The sequence below is a fragment of the Lithobates pipiens genome, unplaced genomic scaffold, assembly GCF_037356315.1.
Source record: "Lithobates pipiens isolate NorthernLeopardFrog02 unplaced genomic scaffold, aLitPip1_a1.2 Scaffold_16, whole genome shotgun sequence".
Taxonomy (NCBI): Eukaryota; Metazoa; Chordata; class Amphibia; order Anura; family Ranidae; genus Lithobates; species Lithobates pipiens.
In genome coordinates this window covers 517,203,002-517,228,699 of record NW_027507748.1, presented here as the reverse complement: position 1 = coordinate 517,228,699, position 25,698 = coordinate 517,203,002, and the positions used below count along the sequence as shown (strand labels likewise).

The window sequence follows — 25,698 nt, the reverse complement described above, 5'->3', positions numbered from 1 at the left end:
CATTCGCAGAGAGATGCGTGAAGCCCAAGTGCATGGGTTCATCTTCACAGACTGATTCGGTACCAGGAGGCATGGGAAGTGAGGGAGGAAAGGGTGGGACTGCAAAGTTCGGAGACAAATGTACAGGAGGTTTCTGCAAGCGTTCCTTAAAAGGGAGTTATTCTCTGAGTCTGGAGTCAATGAGGATGGCAAACGTGATCAACCTCTCCATCTCAGTGGGTATATCTTGGTCTGCTATCTCATCCTTGATGGTATCCGAGAGACCATGATAAAAAGCAGCCAGGAGGGCCTCACTGTTCCAAGCAACCTCTGCTGCCAGTGTAATCAGCAACAGTTCTTGTACTCTGTTTGATGGACATGAGGCACTTGGCAGCAGAAGCAGAGCATGCGGGATCATCAAATACCCTTTTAAAAGAAGTCACAAACTCAGGGTAACTCAAGACAACAGGTTTTTGCATATCCCATAGAGGGTTTGCCCAGGCTAAGGCTCTCTCAGAAAGCAAAGATATCCCGAAACCTAATTTGCTTCTGTCTGTGGGAAACGCATTGGGGCAGCATCTCAAAGTATATCTCAACCTGGTTGAGAAACCCTCTGCATTGAACTGGATCGCCCCCAAATTGCTTGGGAAGTGGAGCGGAACCAGACATACAGTTGTGCTCATAAGTTTACATACCCTGGCAGAATTTATGATTTCTTGGCCATTTTTCAGAGGATATGAATGATATACACAAACCATTTCTTTCAGTCATGGTTAGTGTTTGGCTGAAGCCATTTTTTATCAATCAACTGTGTTTACTCTATTTAAATAAAGGCAACAGAAACTACCAAAATGACCCTGATCAAAAGTTTACATACCCTGGTGATTTTTGGCTTGCTAACATGCACATAAGTTGACACAAAGGGGTTTGAATGGCTATCAAAGGTAACCATCCTCACCTGTGATCTGTTTGCTTGTAATTAGTTTGTGTGCATAAAAGGTCAATGAGTTTCTGGACTCCTGACAGATCCTTGCATCTTTCATCCAGTGCTGCACTCATGTTTCTGGATTCTGAGTCATGGGAAAAGCAAAAGAATTGTCAAAAGATCGGTGAGAAAAGGTAGTTGTATCTGTATAAAACAGAAAAAGAATATAAAAAGATATCCAAGGAATTGAGACTGCCAATCAGCAGTGTTCAAACTCTAAACAAGTGGAAAATTAGGGGATCCGTTGAAACCAAAGCATGGTTAGGTAAACCAACTAAAATTTCAGCCACAACTGCCAGCAAAATTGTTCGCAATGTGAAGAAAAACCCACAAATAACTTCAGGTGAAATACAGGACTCTCTGAAAACATGTGGTGTGGTTGTTTTAAGATGCACAATTAGGAGGCACTTTAAGAAAGATGGGCTGCATGGTTGAGTCAACAGAAGAAAGCCATTACTACGCAAATGCTACAAAGTATCCTACATACAATATGCCAAACTGCACAAAGACAAGCTTCAAACCTTCTGGCACAAAGTATTTTGGAGTGATGAGACCAAAATTTCACTTTTTGGCCACAACCATAAACGCTACATTTGGAGAGTATTAAACAAGGCCTATGATGAAAGGTACACTATTCCTCCTGTGAAACACGGAGGTGGATCGCTGATGTTTTGGGGATGTGTGAGCTACAAAGGCACAGGAAATTTGGTCAAAATTGATGACAAGATGAATGCAGTATGTTATCAAAAAATACTGAAGGAACATTTGCATTCATCAGCCAGGAAGCTGCACATGGGAGGTACTTGGACTTTCCAACATGACAATATCATTGAGCCATTCTGGGGAGATCTCAAAACGTGCAGCTCATGCAAGACAGCCCAAAAATGTACAGGAACTGGAGGCTTTTTGCCAAGAGGAATGGGTAGCTTTACCATCTGAGAAGATAAAGAGCCTCATCCACAAATAGCACAAAGACTTCAAGCTGTCAATACACAGTATTAAGAACTGGAGTTAGACATTACATGGCACTTACATCACTTTCCTTAGATGGTAGCACCCTATACAGTACATTTAACTAATGTTGATAACCAAACTAGGCAGGATGGAATATTTATCCATAAAATATGAATAATGCACATGCAAGTATGCTTGATTCTTAAAGTGGTGTTAACCACCTCCTGCCTGCCGTATAGGGAAATGACGGCTGCGGGGTGCTTCTAATGTTCTGGGACGATGTCATATGAGTAGAAATTTGAATATAGCAGGTGGGTTACTTGCTCGATCACTAGGTGAAAACAGAGTGGGGAACATGCCTAAAAAAATGAAAAGTAATGCAGCCAACACATATAAGGATTGGTAAGCTGCAACATGTTACTTTTTGGTTTTATACCACTTTAAAGAGGAAACAAAGTCTTATTTTTATAATTGTACCTACAGTTAAACCTATAATAAGTCATTGTGCATTCAGTGTTCATATGCAGCCAATGACATTATAGGCGCATGCGCTCGGAAAGGTCCAGCTTACTGGGCCGGAACTTCAGAGCCCATGCCATAAATGGCAACTCCCGTGCACATGCATGGGAGGGACATCATCGTGGCAATGCCAACTCACAGTGCTGGAGCCCGCGACCCTGGAAAATGTCAGCTGTTTCAGCAGTGTGCGGGCACTGCTGGATGGCTTAATTCTAAGGCAAGTATTTCATAATGAGCTAGTATGCGATGCACACTAGTTCACAATGCTTTTGTCTTACAGGTTTTTTTTTTTTTTTATCCTTGGGGTTTACAACCTCTTCAACTTGCATATTTAGTGTTTACATTAGAAAATAGGATGTTAACGCTGCTTTAAAAAGAGACCCTTGCAGGATCAAATATCCGTTGTATACTTGTTTCTGAGGGGGTTTGCCCCAGGGCTGTACTTCCTATCCTATCTTTACTTTTTGGTTATGAAACAAGTGTATTTACCAAGTATCCTGACTCCTGATTAGGAGCAAGTAGTGCTGCTTACTTTTTTGATCCCAACATAGTACATTTTTTAAGTGTTGGTTTTGGTCAATTTTTTTGACTTATTTATTTTTTGGTTGCTATGGTTTTAAAGTTATTGTATATCTAGCTTTTAACGCTATACAGTCTCTGTTTAAACACCAATACTAGCCTCATTAATGTATGTGGGGTGCCAAGCTCCTCACTATCCAACTGCAAAGGTGTTTCAAATACTATGTATAGAAAACTAATAGCATGCAATAATTCATATTTTCTGGACTAACCAAAGAAAAGCATTTTATAAATTTAAATTCATTTTAGTCCTGGCCAGAAATAAAGGGCATATATACACAATAAATCCCCTTATGCATCTTTTAGCTGAAGTTTAGGATTAATGAGTAAAGCTGTTAATGGGACTGCTGGCTATAGCCACAAGCATATTGCAGAGCTGAAGCTGGTGAGATGTCTGCTAAAGTTTTGATTCAAGTTTTTGTCAGCGTTCTTTTTATGATTTGTATTAAACACTTCCAGAATGAAGCTGAAAGTTGGTTCATAGGTCAGGATAAAAATATGAGGGCAAACTTTACTATTGCTTTAGGGGAAGCATGTACTAGGGGTATGTGGTGGGTCAAGTGTCTTGATGTCACACTGACTTTCTAATCTGCATGCTTATTACAGGTTAGTGATTGAGAAAGTACTGAGTCTAAAGGCAGTCAAGAAACTAATATTCTTAGAAGACTGTCAATAATACAGGTTTCCTTTGAAATACAATGCCCCCAGCTGTCATCTTTTATTGATGCACTGGATACAAATCATGTTGGGGCTGGTTTATATATTTATATTAAGCCATAATACAAGGGGGACCTATTGAACCACCAAAATACATTGGTTTACCAACATGTATTCTGGAAAGTCACACAATTTGTCTGGCACTTTCCTCCTTCGCACCTCAAAGCAATTCCAAGTTAAAATTCTTGGTATTCATACTTGATCTATGTCAGAACCTCCATAAGAAGTGAAACCAAAGAATAGAAGACACCCTGGAGAGTACACACCGAGAACACAGCTGCTGTTTAATGCTTGTCACCATTTCACAGACTGGGAATGCTGCAGATACAGTATTAGAATGAATCTCCTAAATTATACTAGAATCAGTTTTTCTGTGTGCATTTTCACTGGGGTGGGGGGTGCTATAACTCCATTTCTTGCTTTGGAAAGGTAATTTTAGCTCACACTGAGGTGCTTAAAAAACTGCCCATAAAATGTTGTTCTTTTTTAAGACCTTAACCACTACAATACAGGGCACTTTCGCCCCCTTCCTTCCCAGCCCAATTTTCAGCTGTCATCGCTCTTGCACTTTCAATGACAATTGCGCGGTCATGCTACACTGTACCCAAATTAAATTTTTATCATTTTGTTCGCACAAATAGAGCTTTATTTTGGTGGTATTTATTCACGACTTTTAATTTTTTGCGATATAAGCGCAAAAAAAAGCGAAAACTTGGAAAAAAAAATACATTTTCTTTTTTCTATTTTAAAAGAAATCCAATAAAATCAAATGTTGTCATAAATTTAAGCCAAAATGTATTCTGCTACATGTTTTTGGTAAACAAAAATATTCCCTTAAGTGTATAATAATTGGTTTGTGTGATCACGGACATATGTACACAAATGATCATGTACATATGTACGCAAATGATCATGTACATATGTGTGCAGGTGATAACGTACATATGTGTGCAGATAATCATTGGAACATGTGATTTTAGTGGGACATATGTGGGGGACATGTCTTTTTATTATTTGGGGACATGTGTGTTTTGGAGACATGTGTGGTGACGTGTGTTTACACTGTAGGTTTATACTAGACTAGTGATCAGTGAGTAAAAAGCTGTAAAAACAGCTCATACTCACTAATCACCAGCCGGTTGCAGTGATCTGCTCTCTTCTCCTCAGCGATGACTTCCGTGTGAGGAGAGCCGATTGCCTAGCAACCGGCTGTTTACATCACGACGGCCGTGATTGGACACGGCTGTCACGTGATCAGGAGGGCCAATCACAGAGCCCTCCTGCTGATCTAAGATGCGCCGTGTCCGGGTGATACAAGCGCATCGGGATTGCGCCGCTGCACGGGCATGCGATCCCCCTCCTTCTGATTGACATTCAGGAACGTCCAGTCAGAAGGAGGCGGCTCCCACCCGGCCGTATATGTACATTGGCCGGGTGGGAAATGGTTAAGAAATGAGAACCATTTTGCAGAGCTTTTGAAGCTTTTGAAGCGCGTCCCATTCATTTCAATGGAGAGGGGCATTTTTGAGGCGCTTTTTTAAGCACTCCAAACATCCTCCAAAGATGCTGCTTGCAGGACTTTTTTCACTGCCCCAGTGTGAAAGCATACATTGAAATGAATAGGAAGCAGTTTTCATGCACTATTATTCGCACAAAAGTGCCCCAGTGTGAAAGGGTTCTAAAAGGGTGTTGTGTGCTCCTGTGAAGCTGGTCTAATCGTACAAGATTATTCCACTGCTGTGGTTACCCTTTAGGGATAAAGCGGCACTAGTTTTAGTAGTGCTTTACCAGAGTTAAGAGGCGCATTTCTGCCGCTATAAAGGGTTAAAAGCGTCGCTCCTGTATACACCCCTCCTAAAGTGCCACAACGATGCTGCTTGCAGGACTTTTTGTTAGCCTCAGTGTGAAAGCACTCTGGCTTTCACACTAGGACTACAGATGAGGCATTTTTCAGGCGCTTCACAGGCGTTGTCTGTGCAATGCAAATTCAGCCATACAATTTGTATAGCTGAATTTGCATCGCATGAACCGAGCCTTTAAAAGGAAGCATCTGCCGGGGAGAGGGAGAGAGGGAGAGAGAGGGAGAGAGAGGGAGAGAGAGAGAGAGAGAGAGGGAGAGAGGGAGAGAGGGAGAGAGGGAGAGAGGGAGAGAGAGAGAGAGAGAGAGAGAGAGAGAGAGAGAGAGAGAGAGATCTTGTGCTGGCAGCCATGTAAGGGTTTATGTTTTCTGGAGCTTGATACAAGGCTCATCAACCTGACACAGCTGTACTCAAACATATAGTAGGAACTAGATAGACTAAGATTTAGATAGTTTTTTGTAAAAATATTAGTTTATTGAATGCTGAAAATGTTGTTTACATTGCAACAACATGTTCAACGCAACACAAAGCAGGTTAATATCAGCATAAAATGAACCACTTGCCGCCCGCCCTATTACAAATAGACGGCGGCAAAGTGGTTTGATAATCCTGACCGGACGTCATATGACATCCTCAGGATTATGAGCCGCTGCGCGCCCACGGGGGCGCGCATCGCGGCGAACGTTGTTGCGGGGTGTCAGTTTGACACCCGGCAACTACGATCTCGGTAAAGAGTCTCCGACGGAGACTCTTTACCACGTGATCAGCCGTGTCCAATCATGGCTGATCACAGTGTAAATGGGAAGAGCCGGTGATCGGCTTTTCCTCACTCGCGTCTGTCAGACGCGAGTAGAGGAGAGCCGATCGGCTGCTCCTCTGACGGGGGGGGGGTCTGTGCTGATCGATTATCAGCACAGCCCCCCCGAGGATGCCCACACTGGACCACCAGGGAAAAGGTAATCCTCCCTAGACCACCAGGGATGCCCATGGTCAGCACAATGGATGCCAATCAGTGCCCATAATGGATGCCAATCAGTGCCCACAAAGGGCATCACTGATTGGCATGCATTATTGTTTGGCACTGATTGGCATCCATTAGTACAGTATAAAACCAATGCCGCCTATGAGTGCCCACCCGTGCCGCCTATGAGTGCCCACCTGTTATGAGTGCCCACCTGTGCCGCCTATGAGTGCCCACCTGTGCCGCCTATGAGTGCCCACCTGTGCCGCCTATCAGTGCCCACCCATGCCCATCTGTGCCGCCTATCCATGCCCATCTGTGCCACCTATCCATGCCCATCTGTGCCGCTTATCCATGCCAATCCGTGCCAGCTATCAGTGCCACTTTGTGCCACCTATCAGTGTCCATCCGTGTCGCCCATCCGTGCCGCCTATCAGTGCCGCCTATCAGTGTCCATCAATGCCACCTCATCAGTGCCACTTCATTGGTGCCCATCAGTGCCGCCTTATCAGTGCCCATCAGTGTAGCCCCATCAGTGCCCATCAGTGAAGGAGAAAACGTACTTATTTACAAAGTTTTGAAACTGAAACAAAAAAAACATTTTTTTTTTCAAAATTTTCGGTATTTTTTTATTTGTAGCGCAAAAAATAAAAACCGCAGAGGTGATCAAATACCACCAAAAGAAAGCTCTATTTGTGGGGAAAAAAATGATAAAAATTTCATTTGGGTACAGTGTAGCATGACCGCGCAATTGTCATTCAAAGTGCGACAGTGCTGAAAGCTCAAAATTGGTCTGGGCAGGAAGGTGTTTAAGTGCCCTGTATTGAAGTGGTTAAAGTGGTTGTAAACCCTTACATATAATCAGTGAAGTGACTGACCTCATGTGATATACAGAGATGAGAAAAAATCCCCCTACATAAGTTGCATCTGTTTATCTGCAGTCGTCTCTTCCCTACATCCATTCAAAATGCAGATTTTGTAAAGCTTGTCTGAGCGCTCAAGAAAAAGGGGGCAGAAAGCTGAAGTCACTCTCTGCAAGCTCACAGCTCAGTGAGGAGAGCTGTGAAAGCTGATTGGAGGGAAGGGATATACCTCCTTCACACATCATACAGAAACAGAGCTGAGGCTGCCAATCAGCTTGAGGTCCCGCCCATCACCTTTTTCTCTTGGTGTCAGGAAAACTTGTCAGAAGTGATTTATGCTAACAGCAGAGGAACATAGCAGTAGATTGAAATGCCATTTAGTGTTCTTAACGGAGAACACACTATAGAGAGATATGCTTTGTTCATAGTTCATGTCTGAGATTTACAACCCCTTTAAACCAAACCTGGGCTTGCCCATGAAGGACAAAGTAACAGGTTTGCTTTAATAAGCCTCTTCCTAGCAGCAGCTACTCACTTTTCTTCACTCCATCGTCCCCATTCAGCAGTAAGGAGAAGATGCCCTGCATAAGTTCCATGTTGCCATAATGAGAGCTTACACTGGGCTAAGGACTCTCTCATATCTTATAATGCTGGGCAATTGGGACAGGGTTATTTCACTTAAAGCTGAACTCCATGATGAGCAACTATTGTCTAAATACAAGAACCATGTGTTTTCTTGTTTGAATATCAGTGTGCATTGTGTATTTCTTCCAGATCTGTGCAGTAATCCAATGTGAGCCACTGTTCAGGTGCGTCCTGTAATACAGACCGGTCATTGCTCCACTTTCTCCTCCTGCAGGTCTTTTCTGGTCTTTTCTCCATGACCACCTACACCCCCCCCTCCCCCCACTCCAATTGCTTTGCTCAATGCACAGGCTGTGTACAGCACATTCATGATGTCACTGCTACGTTTAAAAGATAATATCTGGATTTCAAAAAGCCATTTGGTGCACACAAAATGGATTTTAATTACACATGACTTATAATGTTTAAAGGAAAGTTTAAAGGAAAGTATTAATGGCTGGAGTTAAGTTTAAAAATAATGCGTGGACACTGCCTCCCTTTACCAAAATCTTTATTTGAAGTTGTCTACCAAAAGAGACAGTGGAAGCATGGATGCTATCATCATAATGGAGGTTATTTACTAAAGGCAAATCCACTTTGCACTGCAAGTGCACTGGAAGTAAAGTCACTGTAGATCCGAGGGGGACATGTAAGGAAAATAAAAAAACACAGCATTTTAGCTTGCACATGATTGGATGATAAAAGTAGCATAGCTTCCTCTCATTTCAGATCTAGCCCTCAGATTAAGCCCTTGTACACACGGTCGGAGATTCCGACAACCAAATCCGTTGGATTTTGTCCGACGGATCTTGTCCGAAACTGTTGCATACACACGGTCGGACAAAGTTGTTGGAAAATCCGATCTTTCAGAACGTGATGACGTAATTTCGTTACGATGGGACTACGTTCAGGCTAGTAGCCAATAGCTTTGATGTAGGAATTTGATCTGAGCATGCGTGGCACTTTGTCCGATCGGAATTCTCTACACATAATCGGAGTATGTCCGATCGGAGCATTTTGTTGGAAAATATTTCCGGCAAGTTGGAAAATTTGGTCAGACGGATATTCCGACGGAAACAGTCCGATGCAGACCACACACAGACGAAATATCTGACAAAACGCTCCGATCGGACACATTCCGTCGGAATCTCTGATCGTGTGTACAAGGGCTTAGAGTGACTGCACTTCCAAGCACACTTGTAGTGCAACGTGGATTTGCCTTTCATAAATATCTCCCAATGTGTAGAATTATTAAAGGCATGGTGTTTCCATAAACATTACGTTTATTTTTAGCAAAAGTGTGGCAGAGTTTTCTGTAATTGTACTGGGAATCAGTTTATATCCAATTAGTGCTTCATATGAAATGATGCTTTTCACCACTCACATCATCTAAAAATGACTGTAAAAAGAAATAAAACCCAGAAGCATTGCAGCAAGGAATTGCCTGAAGCAAGCAAGCAGAGTGATCCTGAATATGGCTGAATGGATTATATCAATTGGCAGCACAAAGAAATGATCTCAAAGGGAATCTTGTGGCTCATGTCAGTAACTCTGACCAAACTCTGTATTTAGGCTGGATTTTCCATTACTTGTTGAGCTACATTAAAAGTGTGAAAAACACATTTAATGTTTGAAAAACATTAAAACATTGTACAAATTGTATCACATCTAATAAAGAACGTTTATTACATTATTCAGTGCGCTGCCGATTATGAGTGTCAGGACATTTTACAAAAGTTTATGTGCACAGAAAACACTGCAGAAAGCTTCTCATGTGTGATATGGACAGGCCCGTCTCCTAAAGCCTGTACTGCAATACAGCAAATAGAGACGATACTCAGATAATTGCCAAATGGGAATGAGGGCGACTATTCCCCCTCATTAATGCCTGGAAGGGACCCTTCACACTATACCAACCTGTTGTGATGTTTTACCACATGCATGTTAATGAACAATGGCAATAGCCCACTTTCTTTTACAATGCGCCACAATGCATGTCATGATATGCTGCAGCATTGCCAAGAATGGTAGTTGTGCTAAATTTATGGCACAATGTAATGCCTTATGATAATGTGGTGTAAAAGACACACTATATTGCATTACATAAGTGTAAAGTCAGCCTTGAAAAAACAAAACAAAAAAACAAAAACAAAAAAAAAACCCACGATTGCTATGTAGAGCAGGTCCATTTTTGCTCCAGGTTTCATAACTTAGCCCTTCTGTATGAGTGAACATGTGTTAAAATGTAATATAAGCTTCCTTTAGCAAAACAAATTTTAAACACTTAATTACGTGGTACTTTTAAACAGATTATCTCTTCTGTTTTTAATATATACCTATTCGATTGACCTCTGCTTATGTAAAATGAACCAATATAATAGAATAGAATTTTATAATGCTTTCAATGTAATACTTTTTTGGTTTATATGTTGCTCCACTCGTTACTTTTTTACGTTATATACTGATCCTGTTCATAAATCAATATGTTTAGCTCTATTGCTATCTGAATATTGTACCATCATCCTTATAATGTACTCAATTTGTCAATCTCTGTTAGCGTTAAAAAATAACAAATTTGAAACACTTTATTACAATGAAAAAAAAAAATAGGAATTTTGACTTACCTTTACATACAGTATAGAACACAGAACATGTATTTAGAGACTGTGGGTTACAGTATATGCAGGCTACCTTCAGGTAATTGGACACTGGGGAAAATGTGATAGGCGACCCCTAGTCTGTCCTCATATCACTCTTGTCCCTGAGATTCCAGTTTTAGCAAGCAATAAGGGGTGATTAAGACACAGAGGGAAAGGGCCTGTGTCCTGTACTGGACTCCAAGGAAAGAAATGCCCTCTAACAGGGCCTACAGGTGGGACCAAAGGGAAACAAAGCCACTGGCTGCCAGTTAGACCCTGACCATATCTAGACAGTGTAGGGCAATGTCCTTTTGATGTTTTGGGGCAGGACAAAGAACAATGTCCTCAGTGAGGTAGAAAAGAGAGTCCACCTTAAACAAGATGAAAGTTTTATTCACCTAGGCAAAACAAGAAAGGGCCCTTTACAAGCTGCCAAGTCAGAAACATGCCTAACAGGTGAAATGGCTACCAGGAAGACAACCTTATAAGTGAGGTCTCCAACGGAATGTCTCTATTAGGTTCAAGGGGATGGGGGGAAGAGGGGGTCTCTGAAGAACAGCGAGCACTAGGTTAGGATCTCAAGATAACAAAGGAGGTTGAATTGGGAGATCTTTATAAGCAACTTCCTGAAGCTAAGCCTTGATTAGGGATTCTAAAGTATAAGGTTTTTGAAAAAAAAAAATGGATATGGCAGAAACCTCTCCCTAAGTATACCAAGGGCCAGATGCTGGTCAAGACCAGAATGAAGAAAGGCAACAATATGAGTGATAAGAGCATTACTCAGCACTATGTCTTCTGTCCTTGCACCAGGCAAAGTAAGCCTTGCATGTGCGATGGCGTCTCTTGGAGGATGTTTCAACAGCTTTGTCATTATAGGAGTTGTAAATGCAGAAGGTTTGCATTAAGATAAAAAGCCTTCTTCCTGGCTAGAGCTCTGGATCACATTTTGTGGACTTTTATATTAGCAGTGGAGCTGGGGTAACAATTTGTTTCTCCAGGATTGGGGATCCTATAATGCCAGGTAGAGCTTTGCCTGGCTGGCCAGAAGCATTGTACATGGATTGGATCCGATTTTGGATCTGGTATGGATTTATGGGGAAACCCCACAGAAAAATCAAAACCTACATTTTTTTTAATACCAGACACTTTTCTGAACATGCAGCTTGGCAGACTTCCTGAACCATAACAGATCACAAACCCTCAACATAAGACCATACCTTGCCAGAGGGTAACCTCCTGGCAAAGGACCCATTCTCCATGTTGATGAGGATAAGGGCCACAACCCTGGTGCAGTGGGTGGCACTTGGAAACATTAGAAATAAATGGCAATGGGACCTCAATAAAGTGAATACCTCCCGAATGCTCTGCCTATAAATCTGTATAGTGTTTATGCATTGTCAATTGTTATTAAAAGCCAGTCACCAGTGCCAACATACAGAGAAACCTTGTTTTATCTTTTCCATGATGTTAGGCCTGCTAGAGATAGGTGAAACCTCTATCAAGGTGGGCATATCCTAAAGGGGTCTTCAGGGTCTGGTAACCCTGAACCAATATAGTAACATGCGGCTAACTGCACATGTTGAATGACATGCCAAAGTGAGTGCCTAATACAGGATCCAGTGCCTGAGCAAACATTACAGGCTGGCCCCATGTAACGGGGGTCTGGGTACAGTTCCCAAGAAACTGCTAACTAGCCCAGGACAGAAAGAAGTCAGATCTTGATAGACGTGCATGGAGAAAGAAAATAGAAAGTTAAAAAATATATACTTCTCCAGAGGACAGGTTACTGACCTAAGGACATTAGCATACAACTGGAGTCTTGTGGAGTGGGGGGGGGGTTATATGCACACTAGAAGCTTTTTGCCAGTGTCCAAACACTTGAAGGTAGCCTATACATAACACATTATCTAGGACAATGTTTCACAACTCCAGTCCTTAAGTACCCCCACCAGGTCATGTTTTCAGGCTCTCCATTATTTTGCACAGGAGATTTGATCAGTTTCACTGCTTAACTAATTACCACAGCTGAGGGAAATCCTGAACACATGATCTGTTGGGGGTACTTGAGGACTGGAGTTGAAAAACATTGATTTAGGATATAGTATTTTGTCATATACTGTATGATTCACATAACCTATATATCTGGTTATGGTAGCAATCTCTACATGTATTCCTTGACTTGAAGATAGTTAAACCCAGCTGCATGCTCACTGAAAGGGATGTTGTCTATCCTGTGGGGTGTTTTCGTAGTAACATATACAAACCACAGAACACAGTCATTAAATATATCTTTTTAATTTTGCATTGCTATTTACAATGGTTGTCTCTATGCAAACAGAACATAAACTTGTTTAACAAACACCAATAAGTTGTCATGGATAGCTCCAACAATCAACTAAACCTGAGGACACATGAGGATGGTTTCTTTTCCATAAAGCTTGCAGAACAGTGTTTTCTTAATATGATCAGGCACAGTGTCACAGTACTAATTTATATTTATTAACTTTGCATAGGAAAAATCACAAGGCCTCATTTCTAGTGAAATATTACCCTGTACAAAACTGGTTACAGCCATCAATTAAATCTGACCCATGTGCCCATTATCTGTGCTCTTGTTGTTCTCAGAAAGAACATGACACAACCATGCCATATGCTTGCAGTGTAAAAAAGGTGGACAGTTGCTGAACTGTGTGAGGCATTTGCAACGTTAATGGCTTTTCAGTAATAAACATGTCGTGTTTATTGAATATAAAGCACTGTGGTAGTTTAGAAAATAATATTGAATAAAGAATAACAAACATAAGACTGAGGCTGATGTGTATACATGAAAGGTACGCCTTAAAAGAAAAGCAGGAGATTTTACAAGCACATTCATAACTATATAAACTGGCATGTTTTCAGCCAGAGCCGTGGTGCTCTTCTATGTAGTGACTTGCCAAAAGTGAAATTTTGTTGGCTTTAAGCTCATGGCAGAGATCAGCATGTTCCTCATCACACACTGTGAATGGATATCCAGCATTGCAATGACAGTAACACTTCTCCGCATGGGGTGCTTTTCTTTCAGTCTCCCTGCTTCATTAAGGCCAATGTGTTATATATTACGCTTAATAAAAGTTGGAGAATACGCATACAGACTCAACATAAAAATATGTGTTCAAAGACTATAACTTTGTGTACATGCATAGAAAGCCGAGTTTTCATATAATAAGAATACTTTGGAATTTTTAAAGAATTGTAAGACTGCATAAAATAAATATATGTGCATGTAAAGCAGATGCTAATATTATACATTTGGTATCCAAGATGTATTGCATATTGCCTCTACAATCTTTAATAGTGTACAGAAAAAAAAGATTGTCCTCTATTAGTAACATTAGCAGCTATACATGGTAAAGTAAATGTCAGTTTTTATTTCCATTTTTACAAAGGCAAACTTTTTGCCAATACCCATGTAAAGTACATCTCCCCTCAAACGCATCCAGTACTGCAAAGCAGGCCAGTGAAACAAATTACAAATAGGAGTCCTTACCTACCAAACAAACTCAACAATTGTTAAGTCCTTAAGGAATTCTCATACACCTTATTCCCTGAGTTTACACCATTTCTACATTTTACTTTAGATGGAATGGATATATCAAATGTGTTTATATGCAAAAAGGAATACGATAAGTAAATTGCATTTACATATAAAATGTAATTATTCCACTATCCTGCCTTATAACATACAAGTAGTCATTAAGGTTACATTTACTATCTTATAATGGATTTAATATATCTAATGCCTGCACCCCCTTTAAAGCAATGCATGTTTCCTGCGGTTGCCTAGAAAACTTTTCAAGAAGATTGCACTCTCATTGATTTGCACAGTTAATACATTTCATGATTTATCTATCCGGTAACATAGTTATAGTAGAGTAAAATATACCGGAGAATAAATGCAAGCGAGAACAAATCTCCACTATAAAAGAATGAAATTTTTCATTAACTTTTAAGACGTTGTGCAAGCAAAAACAAGACCCATGGCATAAAACATCAAACTTTGTTTTCACTCTGCTGATGAGAAATGCAGCAATGGTATAACATTCCACACAGAAAGCAATTTCCCTCTTCTCTACTCCATGTTCAAGGTAAAAAAAACATCCCTTATGGATTGTGTAGAATAGTCAACTACACGCCATCATTGCCAGCGACAAAATAAATATGACAATTTAAACCGAATCCTTTAGCTTGCAGTTTTAAAGTAAACCTGTTACAAACGGCTCAGATCAAACTGAGCTTAAAATGCAGAAATACAGGTTACAATGTCAATGTCAAAACTATCTGCAATCTAGAGGTTTAGGAAGCTCAATTTATATGCAGATTTAAATTTTTCCTGAAAAAAAAACATGACCACTTTCCTCAGACTTGAGGGCCATCCTAATCAATGTTATACATCACACATAAAGAGATGTGTGGGAGCTGGACCAACCTTGACTTATATCATATTATTTTAGCTGCCTATATCTCTGAATCTACTCTGTATGTTGACATGGTTTTCACTGTATATGACCCATGGTTTGAATTTTTTTTATCTCATGAACTGTGTGAATTTCTTAGTTTCGCAAGTTTTTTGGTGACAAACCTAATTATCAAGAACCGAGAAAATATGCACAGCTTAGAGGGTCCATCATTTGGTTTAGAAATCTTTAGGGAATTAACTATTACCTTGAATCTGAAGAAAAATAGGATCATTGTAGGCAGGATATAAATATATGGATATTAGGGAATAGACACTGGTTTGAGACTATTACCAAATGGTAATGAAATGTCCATGGCTAGCTTAAAGCGGAAGTAAACCCATCTATTTAAAGGTTTCCAAAAATAATTACATTTCCGGCACATGCCGGAAATGTAACACTCTCATTGGTTGTGCTCTAAGCCAAACCGTTGAACCATCAAATGGCTGGTGATGGCAGCTTCCTTGGCTGAAAACAATAGGGGGGTTACTTCCACTTTAAGAGGGTAGGTACAATTTTACTTGCTAGATGTCCAAATTACAAGTTGTTTTTGAGAAATCCTTTGAATCAAAGCAGTGTGGAATAGTTGTTTTCATTACAGAGCACGCAACCTTGCAAGAAGAGCTTCCACTTCAGGAATAGATTCTGGTTTGGCTGCAGAGCTTTGGCCTGGACCTTTGTCTTTGTGACTTTCCGAGCTGCACACCTCTTTTCTAGCTGTAACTTTGCTTTTTACTGTAGAAGAATGAGATTCAAACTCATAACTGAGTTCCTTAGCAACTGGAGCCCTTGATGCATTGGAGTAGAGATTTGGTCGTGAGCGAGACCTCTCAAATTGTGTCTTTTTGTTCTCTGTGGAAATCACAAATAGAAAACAGTTATTGAAATGAATTATATTTTAGGTATGCAAAGCATTCAATTTTGCATGCACACGTCATTGAATGTGTAATTTACATACAGCAGAAAAGCAAAAAAATATGCCTTAAATGCACAAGCATAAAGGGAAAGAAAAACACAAGAAAATATATACTGGTATTAAAGAAGAGTCTCTAGAAAGAAGCTGTTTTGTAAAGTAGTTTATAGCCGATTTGGCCCAAGAGGGGAGGATATTGATGTTGGTAATACATCTTTATCAGAGTAATTTGCATTTCCACATAAAAATGGCTTTGATAAAGAGAGCGGGTCACAAGTAAATATATTTTATTTTCGTTTGCATCCATTAGAAAGAATAAGCAAGCTTGTGTTTCTGGTTATAAACCGACGGTCGGGAGGAAACTTTACATCATGAATGGAAACAGCACTGCAGTTTAATGTTCCCAAGAAATCTACATTCCTGTGTTGTGATCTGAGTTTTAGAAGGCTACTATTAAAATAATCTCAACGTATTATATGGGTAAAAGAAATGGCCACACAGGCCGATTCTTAAAGGTATATAAAATAGTAATTTTATATATATATATATATATATATATATATATATATTAATGTAAAGGTTTACAGCAGAAATCATATATAAAATAAATGAAATTCACAAAATTTTACATAACTTAATATAAGTGTGCTATCGTGGGATCAATGAAGAACAATATTTTCTGAAACACAACTGGCCTTCCGTCCACTTATAGTGTAGCACTGCAAGTTGTCACTTTGGTTTTCAGTAAAAAGAATGATATAAAAAACATTTGCTGCAGAGCAATTTTTAAATAAAATAAAGACCTGTCAAGAAATATAAGGGCTGTCATTGCTAACCTTTTAAAAGAAAAAAAAAAAAAAGCTGGTAATGTTGACTCAGTGTGGTTGATTTACTAAAGCATATAGGCTATTCACTTTGCAAGGGAAGTTGCATTTTACAGTGACATTTTACCCTAGAGATAAGTGAATGTGGTGAAATTACACAGTGAATACCCAATCTCCTGCAAGAAAAAAAAAATCCAAAACAGCATTCTGGAAGATGATAGATGTTAGCAGATGATGGAAGTTAGCAGAGCTTCACCTCATTCACTAAGCACTAGGGATAATTCCCTTGCAAAGTACAACTTCAATAGCAAAATAAACTCTAACAGATCCAAGACAAGTATGCAAACCAGAATCTGTATACTCGATTTGTTTACGTAATATAATTAAGCCCTCAAATTTTACACATAGCTGGTGAGCATGGGCTGCCTCGGAGCAAGTGGCGAGCACCGCCAACAGGCAGGGTTGAATGGGAGCCGTTCTCCCAGCGATCGCTGAGGGGCCGAGAGAGGAGAGCAGGCAGCCGGATCGTCAGAGAGCAGGGGAACATTGCTGTAACAGCTTTCATTTGCATTGTCGTGTGTTTCCCGCTGCTCAACATCACATACAGCCCCACCTCCTGGCCCAAGTACTTTGATATCACCCATCCAATGCTGGGAAGTATGATGTATATTAAACAAATCCTGGCCAGGAGGTGGGGCTTTGACGACAAGCAGCGGGAACACGCGGCAATTAAAATGAAAGCTGTTACATTGATGTTCCCCGCTCCCCGATGATCCAGCCCGGCAATCCTCTTCCCCTGCACATGTAGGCTGCATTGTTGGACACTGATAAAGTTGTTTTTAATATTTATTTTTGTAACTTAATTCTGCATAAAACATTTAAGTGTCATTTCATGAGATAATTTATAAGGGCGTGTTTAGGGGCGGAAATAGGTATGGTGGCGAGTAACCCTTAAGGCCTGGCTAGTAGCTCAGGACTTGAAATTTTGAGCCCTGATAGAATTGATATTGACTCAGAAGGCAAAAAATAGTCAAAGGACTCAACATAACAAACAGCCAACTAGCATTTTGAGAAAACTCTAAAAACCAAAACAAATGTAATGCTGCTTTCCTGTAACCTTGACAATCCTGGAGATCTTCAGTACAAGATATTGCATTCAGGAAGTGACTAGAATGCATGTTCCTATTCCTAAAGAACAGATAGAGGTAAAACTTGGTGATGGAGTTTGAAAAATTCCTTTAAATTTATATAACTCACTTGAGGAGGACCATCTTTTACCAACAAAAGTAGAAACGGTGAAAGTAGAAAAATTAGGACACTGATCTTGCAGATTTTATTTATTTTAGATTCAAGCTCGGTAGTGGACATCCTTGTTCTAACTCACTGTAGCCAATGAAGTGTAAGTGTATCCGACATGCGTGTATTTACATTAGCAGATGAGAATGGCCAGGTAGTGAAGCAACACTATGGATAAGTTGCCAATGGGGACACCAGCATTTCTATCCTGGTATGCTAAAACTGCTGTAACATTGTGCTGCCCAGAAAAAGCCAAATAAACATTATGTGATTAAGCTTATATCAGAGAATAGGAATATCAAGTAATAGGAATATGATTGTATACAAGGATTTGATTAAAGAGGAGTGGCAATACATCTAAGGAAAGCTTTACCTTTCATACGTTATGGAGAATTTACTGTCACCATTTGGTAAAGACTGTGTATACAAATAGGCAGATTTATCCCTTCCTAACATTGAGTTACAGTACAATATATAATATCTGCTTGTCTATTGTCTGCTTATCTCACAGCCATTACAAACACAATTCCAAAGACAAAGTATTATATATTTACAGAGTAAGTGTGAGTTATCCTTTAAAGCAGGGATTCTCCAGCTGTTGTGGAACTACACGTCCCATGATGCATTGTAAAAATCTGACGTTCACAGACATTACTAGGCAGGAATTGTAGTTCCTGAACTGGATGGCCATAGTTTGGAGACCCCGGCTTTAAATGATACGTTTCAAGAAAAAATAATAAATACACATTTTGCTTCAGGAACAAAATGTGCATTTTTTTCCCCTGCAGGAGTCTGGAAAGCATTGCACCCACAATCACAGGTGCAATGGTCAGGCTTCTGCAGACAAGCCCTGCAGCTTTCTGATCGTACATTCATAGGACTGTCTGTTGAAAGCCGCAGGCCTTGAGAACGAACTACAGAAGTGCTCATCAGTACCATTGCAATTCATTCAGATCTGCAAGCTGTCAAGCGTGGTGGCTGACGGTAGTTGTAGTTCATTTATTCACAGGAAACTAGTGAGTGAGGTGAGGGGGAAGTGGCGGCAGGAGTTGGAACATGTTGCACGTTCCACCCTAAATATGGGTGGAACATGTAACACATTGAAAAAGATGAACTTTGCCTTCAATTGGCTACAGGACCCTCTGGCAGGCACAAAAGAAAATGTAGATCAGCAGCACCTAGATACAGAGCTGCTAACCTACACAGATAAACATCCATGGTAGTCACTAATGAAAGGTAGTTACAACAACAACAACAACTGTATCATTGGCTCTATATATTACCAGGGCATAGATAAAAGTTAATGCTTTAACATCACTAGAAGGTTTTACACTGCGATATATACTGTCAGCAGTATATATCACATGCATGGATATGGAATAGTAAGGTCTTTGAAAAATAATATCAGCTACAAAGTTGCTGTGCAAGAGGAAATTTTGCGATTCACATAATACTGCATACACGTGAATATAAAGTACATGATTAGGAGACTAGTATTAAAAATATATAACATGAGCATTAAAAAAAATAGTATGCAAGCAATTCCTATATGGTAACAAACAACCTGCCTCATTTTACGTTCAGAAAAGTAAACTTTTATGCACACATTTGTGAATGTTTCTAGCAGAGATGTAAGTTTACTAGTTCCTGAAGAGACTGACTTCACAAACCCAGTTTCCCTGCTCATGATAGATCACTCTGTAGATATGCTTCTAGATTCAGGTAAATTCAATATTCAGGCAACCTTGTACTAGGGGATTGGGCATGGCTTCAAAAACTTGGTATGACATTTAAAGTTTTTTCAGTTATCTGCTGAAAGATGTCCTATCATCTCAATAGTAATGACTTTGGAGCACAGGCAGTCACTCATGACAGTGTGGTTTATGTGGGTGCTGAAGATTTCTTCTGAAAGCAGCTTGTACATTAAAAGGTGGTTGCTGAAGATATTTACTGCATTGTCATTTTCTGACCAGGGGCTCAAAGTGATGGATGAGTATTTTACACAGAATCCTGGACAAACTTGACATTTTTTTTTTTTTTAAGTGTCTTCACCTTCTGGTTACAGAAAAATATCAAAATTCTACAGAACCAACGTTAAATAAAATGTTTGTATTTCAGCAAGGATTTATTGGATTTGGAGATGTTGGCATAACTGGCACATATCTGTTGCTACTTTTTAATTGTTTGCTGTACAGTATATTCATTCCCAACCAAGCTACAGGTAGCAACACAGAAAATACCAACTACATTAAGCTTAAACACATTAAAAAGAGGAGTAGTCTTGCTGACTTATGTTCCATTTAGCTTTCAAGGATAAAGTCAACTGCCCCCCTCCCCCCCTTAATCGTCAAAGGCAGCAGAAGAGAGTGTACAGTACATATGCCATAGTGTAAAAAAAAGGTATCCCCCCCGCTGTCATGTTTGGCAGGCAATACCACTGGTAAAATGTGACCCATTAAACTCAATGGAGGCACCCTGCAACTATGTACAAGCTAAGAGGTGGAAGTGAGGCCAGGCATAGGAATCTGGGCTATTTAAACGAAAGCACCACTTTGTAGCTTTATATCCCTCCATCTAATTTGCTTGCACCCTCTCTAAGGCCACAGACAGATAAAAGTGCAGACACATCCAAACATCATTGGAAAAAGAAGTTCAGATGAATGACAATTAGCACGAGCACTCCTTTGTGAACAGTGAGTGGACTCCCCAGTACCATTGCAGTCACCAACTACAAATATATCCTATCAGGTGCCTGAGCATGTAAAAGTAGCTTTACATGGAATACTGGAGCGCATCTTTAATTTATCACTCCCAAAAAAACAAGTCACTTACTGCCTGATAAGTTGAAGCCATGACTGAACAGTTACGACACAGTTGAGAATGGAACAACCTGGAAAGTGAGATGTGATCTGTGTGGAAAGGGCCCAAAAAGTGGGTGCCAAGTGTGTGCTGGGGGCTAGGGTGACAGTGTCCTGGAGCTGAGACAATTTTGCAGCCAAGATGTTTTATTCCATTATGGAGAGTGGAGAAGGATTACTACCCCATTACATTTTTTTCCTGTAGTTTGTGCCCCTATTGGGAAGATTCCCCTATTTCCTGTCCAGACAGGAAGTGATAGAAAATCTTTCCAACAGTAAAAAAGAAAAGAACACATTTTTAGTATAGTGGGGGAAGGTTATAATATCCTACAATGTCTGTATTACTGTGTGCACCTTACATTTACAATGTCACTTCCCATTTCTTGTGTTGGTGTTTGCAGGGCTGGAAGTGAGGGGAATCCTTCCAATAAGGATACAAACAAATAAACAAGTTAAATTAAATTCTTCCCTACTCTATTCAAAACAAATAGAAAGGGATGTATACAATCACATTAATAAACACAGTATAATTAAATACTAACTACACATTTAAGAATATGTTACATGTTAAAGTCATATGCAAGTTGTAACATGAAACATGGTGCCAAGTAGACTTTCCCACTCCCAAAACATCTCCTCACCTTCTAACAGCAGGCAGTGGCTCCGCTCCCTTTCAGCAGCTGTCTGATTTGAAATTGGCGCAGACATGTGTGGCTCCACCTCCACAGCCCGTGAATGAATAAACTACCAGTCTGATCTGCCACTGTAGCAGGCAGATTTGTTGTTGTCAATGGAACTTAAGTGTGGAGGATCACCTCAGCTGTAGCCCATGTTCCTCCAGCTCTCGTACTGAAAGTCCATACTTCAGTATCGACAGAATCAGAGAAAGAGTCTGCAGGAGCCTGGCATTGCACCCACAAGCCACTGATTATGGTTGCAATGTTTTGCAGGCTCATTTCCAAAAAAAAAAAACGCACAACTTTTTATGCAAATATATTCATGCATTTATTATTTTTTTGGAAATGGTGGAGTTAGACTTTAAGGAGACCAAAACTAGCAAAAAAAACAAATAAAATAAAAACATGTCAAGCTGTGAAAGTTAATGTTGCCCATTTACAATGGGCCAAAATATCTGAGCCTAAAGCAAATCCTTTGCTCCTGATCCTTCTCTTTTCATCTCAACTGCAAAAACATACCAGCATCTTGTTATCTGTCTAAACTGAGCCTGATGACTGATAATGATAGAAAGCCAGTTTCATTGGGCAGTGTTTTTAGGACAGTTCGGTTCTCTTTTGCACATGAGAAAGGGTATTGAGCAGTTTATATTTACTAAAATAATTGCATTTCCATGTTCTGTGTGAGACCAGATATAGTGAACGCAGGGTCCTGGGTTTAGCTACACTTTAATTCGTTTTTATTACATATGTAATGTAACACATAAAAGCTATTAATATGCAACTGTTTCAAGGTCACTCTTTATATTAGACCGTTTTATAAACAAACATAAAAAGTAACCATATACAAGGAAAACAAACATTTGTTGCATGCCAAAAACATTTAAAGCTTTTCTTTTGACCGGTTTATCCATATATTAGATAGCAATCTTTTGTCAATTTATTGCTAATTGCGTACAAACAGCAAGACAGTAAGGAATAAGTGACTTTCAAACAAAGTGCACTTATCTTTGGGCCCCCTCCCTTTCCAGATGCATATTACCTTGCAATTGCACTCCTGGCCATTGGTTTATGTTAACATCCTTGGCGTAAAGATGCACAGCAGTGGGCAGGATTGCAATTTATGTAAGCGTCTTGGGAAAGCTAGTTTAGCTCAGCAGGGGATAAGCACCAAAAAGGATACGTGCATTTTCTTTGGAAGATATTGTTTAAAGATAAATGTGCTTTCAATCTCTTCTCAATGAGTTTCTGTATTGATATATGCCGCTCAAAGTCTGGCAATAAACAAACTTTTACAACAAGTCCGATCAACCATTTGTCTAGATCACGCTCTGATCCAATGTTAACACAAACACACAGAAATGAAAATGCTCAAAATTGCCCTTATTTGAAGAATTTTTGCGCCCATCCATGAGCACCTTTAAAAAAAAAACAGTGTACTACCATATAATTTATATGTGCATTCAGGGTAAAAAATGGCAGTTTAAAGAGAACATCTGCACATAGAAACCCATAGTGACCATTTTCACTATTCGTTAATATCACTGGTTGATATGGTTTTCTGCTCCTTACTTTATTAACAACTGTTAATAACAATGTCATAATGAGTTTCTAAGAACATTTTCTGATTTGGAATGATTCCATTAAAAAAAAGCAATGTATTTAACTTCTATCAAGCAGTAAGCTTACTAAGGAGTTAATATTTTTCATTAAAGTCGTGTAAATTTGGAAAAAAGTAATGCCTTTGAAAAATAAAGCTATTACAGGAAATGCTGCATTATTGAAAGCAGAGCTCTACATGAACAAGTAATTAATATAAAGGTTAAATCTATTTACATTGGTAGGTGAAGAAAGTTATATAGACATTTTGCATAATTGGCTTGTGACTTTTTAAAAATGCAGTTATAAATAGTGCTTACAATGCTTCATTAACCTATAATTGAATTACAAATTTAAGACTTAGTCTTGCTTGTGTAAGGAGAACAGCTTTATGATAAGAAACAGATAGTTATATTTTTAGAGAAAATTCTGGAGGTGAATATGGAATTTGTTCTCCATATGCTGCTATAGGAGCTAAAAGTGAAAGAAGCACGGAAATTCAAAATCTCTTGTTCCTTTTGATGGTTCTAGTTAGTATATAGCAGTGCCTCACATAAGTACTGTCTGCACTGGCCACAGCAACCAATCATTCTCCAGAAGAATTTGTAACATACTTTGAGGTAGCCCAACTAGTAAATGTTAACACCTTCCCGTCTGACCTATAGCAGATTGAAGACTGGGCAGGTGCTTTACCTTCCCGAGTGGAGGACATATGATGTCCATAACATCACGATGCTCATGTGCGCTCCCGGGGGTGCGCAGCGCGGCGATCGGTTGTGAGCTGTGTCCCTCAGACACAGTCCATCAACGATCACGGTAAACAGCCAATGACGTATGCTCTTTACCATGTGATCAGCTTTGTCCAATCACAGCATTTACAGTTACAGGGGACATTTACACTGATAGGGCACTGATCATCAGTGCAGGATATCAGTGTCCATCAGTGCAGGATATCAATGCTGCCTTATCAGTGCAGCCTCATCAGCACACATCAGTGCAGAAGAAAATTACTTATTTGAAAAATTGTAAAAAAACAAACAAAAAAAAATTCCCCCAAAATGTTCAGCCTTTTTTTCTTTTGTTTAGAAAAAAAATAAAAAGCCCAGTGGTGATTAATTACCACCAAAGGAAAGCTCTGTTTGATATGGATATTATTATACAGGTTTTATATAGCGTCAACAGTTTGTGCAGCGCTTTACAACATGAGGGCAGACATTACAATTTGGTGCAAGAGGTATCAGAGGGCCCTGCTCGTTAGAGCTTACAATCTAAAAAGGAAGGGTCAATTGATACAAAAGGTAATAGCTGTGGGAGATGAGCTGATGGAGGAAGTAAAACAGTGTTAGTTAGAAGCAGGATAGGCTTCTTTGAAGAGAAGGGTTTTCAGGGATCGTCTAAAGATGGATAGATTAGGGGACAGTCGGACAGATTGGGGTAGGGAGTTCCAAAGGATTGGAGAAGCTCTGGATAAATCCTGCAGACAAATCTGACACTGACACTTTTTGGGGTACAGTGTTGCATGACCACACAGTTGTCATTTAACCATTACAGCTCTTGAAGCTTTACCCCCTTCCTGACTAGGCAATTTTTTGCTATATGACAATGCGTTGCTTTAACTGACAATTGCGCTGTCGTGCAATGCTGCACACAAATAAAATGTATGTCTTTTTTTTTTACCACAAATAGAGCTTTCTTTTGGTGGTTTTAATTTTAATTACATTTTTTTAAATTTTTTGCGCTATAAACAAAAAAAGACAGACAATTTTGGAAAAAAACAAACGATATTTTTTACTTTGTGCTATAAAACACGCCCATTTAAAAAAAAAAATCTAATTTATTCATCAATTTAGGTATGCTGGTACATATTTTTGGTTTAAAAAAAAATCCTAATAAATGTATATGGATTGGTTTGCACAAAAGTTATAGCTTCTACAAACTATGGGATATTTTTATGGACTTTTTAATTTTTTTATAGTTTCTACTAGTAATGGCGGCGATCAGCGATTTTTAGTGGGATTGCAGCAGACAAATCTGACACTAAGTGACACTTTTTGGGGACCAGTGACACCAATACAATGATCAGTGCTAAAAAAAATAATAATAATAATAATGTACTGACACAGTATAAATGACACTAGCAGGGAAGGCGTTAACACCAGGGGCGATTAAGGGGTTAAGTGTGCTCCTAGAGTGATGGCGAACCTTGGCACCCCAGATGTTTTGGAACTACATTTCCCATGATGCTCCACTACAATGCAGAGTACAGGAGCATCATGGGAAATGTAGTTCCAAAACATCTAGAGTGCCAAGGTTCGCCATCACTGTCCTAGAGAATGCTTTCTAACTGTGGGAAGAGTGC

General features: G+C 39.6%; 1 protein-coding gene across 1 annotated transcript in view; it reads right to left on the bottom strand.

Moving 5' to 3' along the window:
- Positions 1-12,958: 12,958 nt before the first annotated feature.
- The window catches only part of DIAPH3 (diaphanous related formin 3), a 1,016,686-nt gene continuing 1,003,946 nt past the window's right edge, over positions 12,959-25,698 (bottom strand). The window contains exon 28 of the mRNA XM_077483144.1: positions 12,959-16,027. Within this exon, the coding sequence (XP_077339270.1) occupies positions 15,771-16,027 (257 nt within the window). The 3' untranslated portion in view covers positions 12,959-15,770. The remainder of the gene's footprint in view (positions 16,028-25,698) is intronic.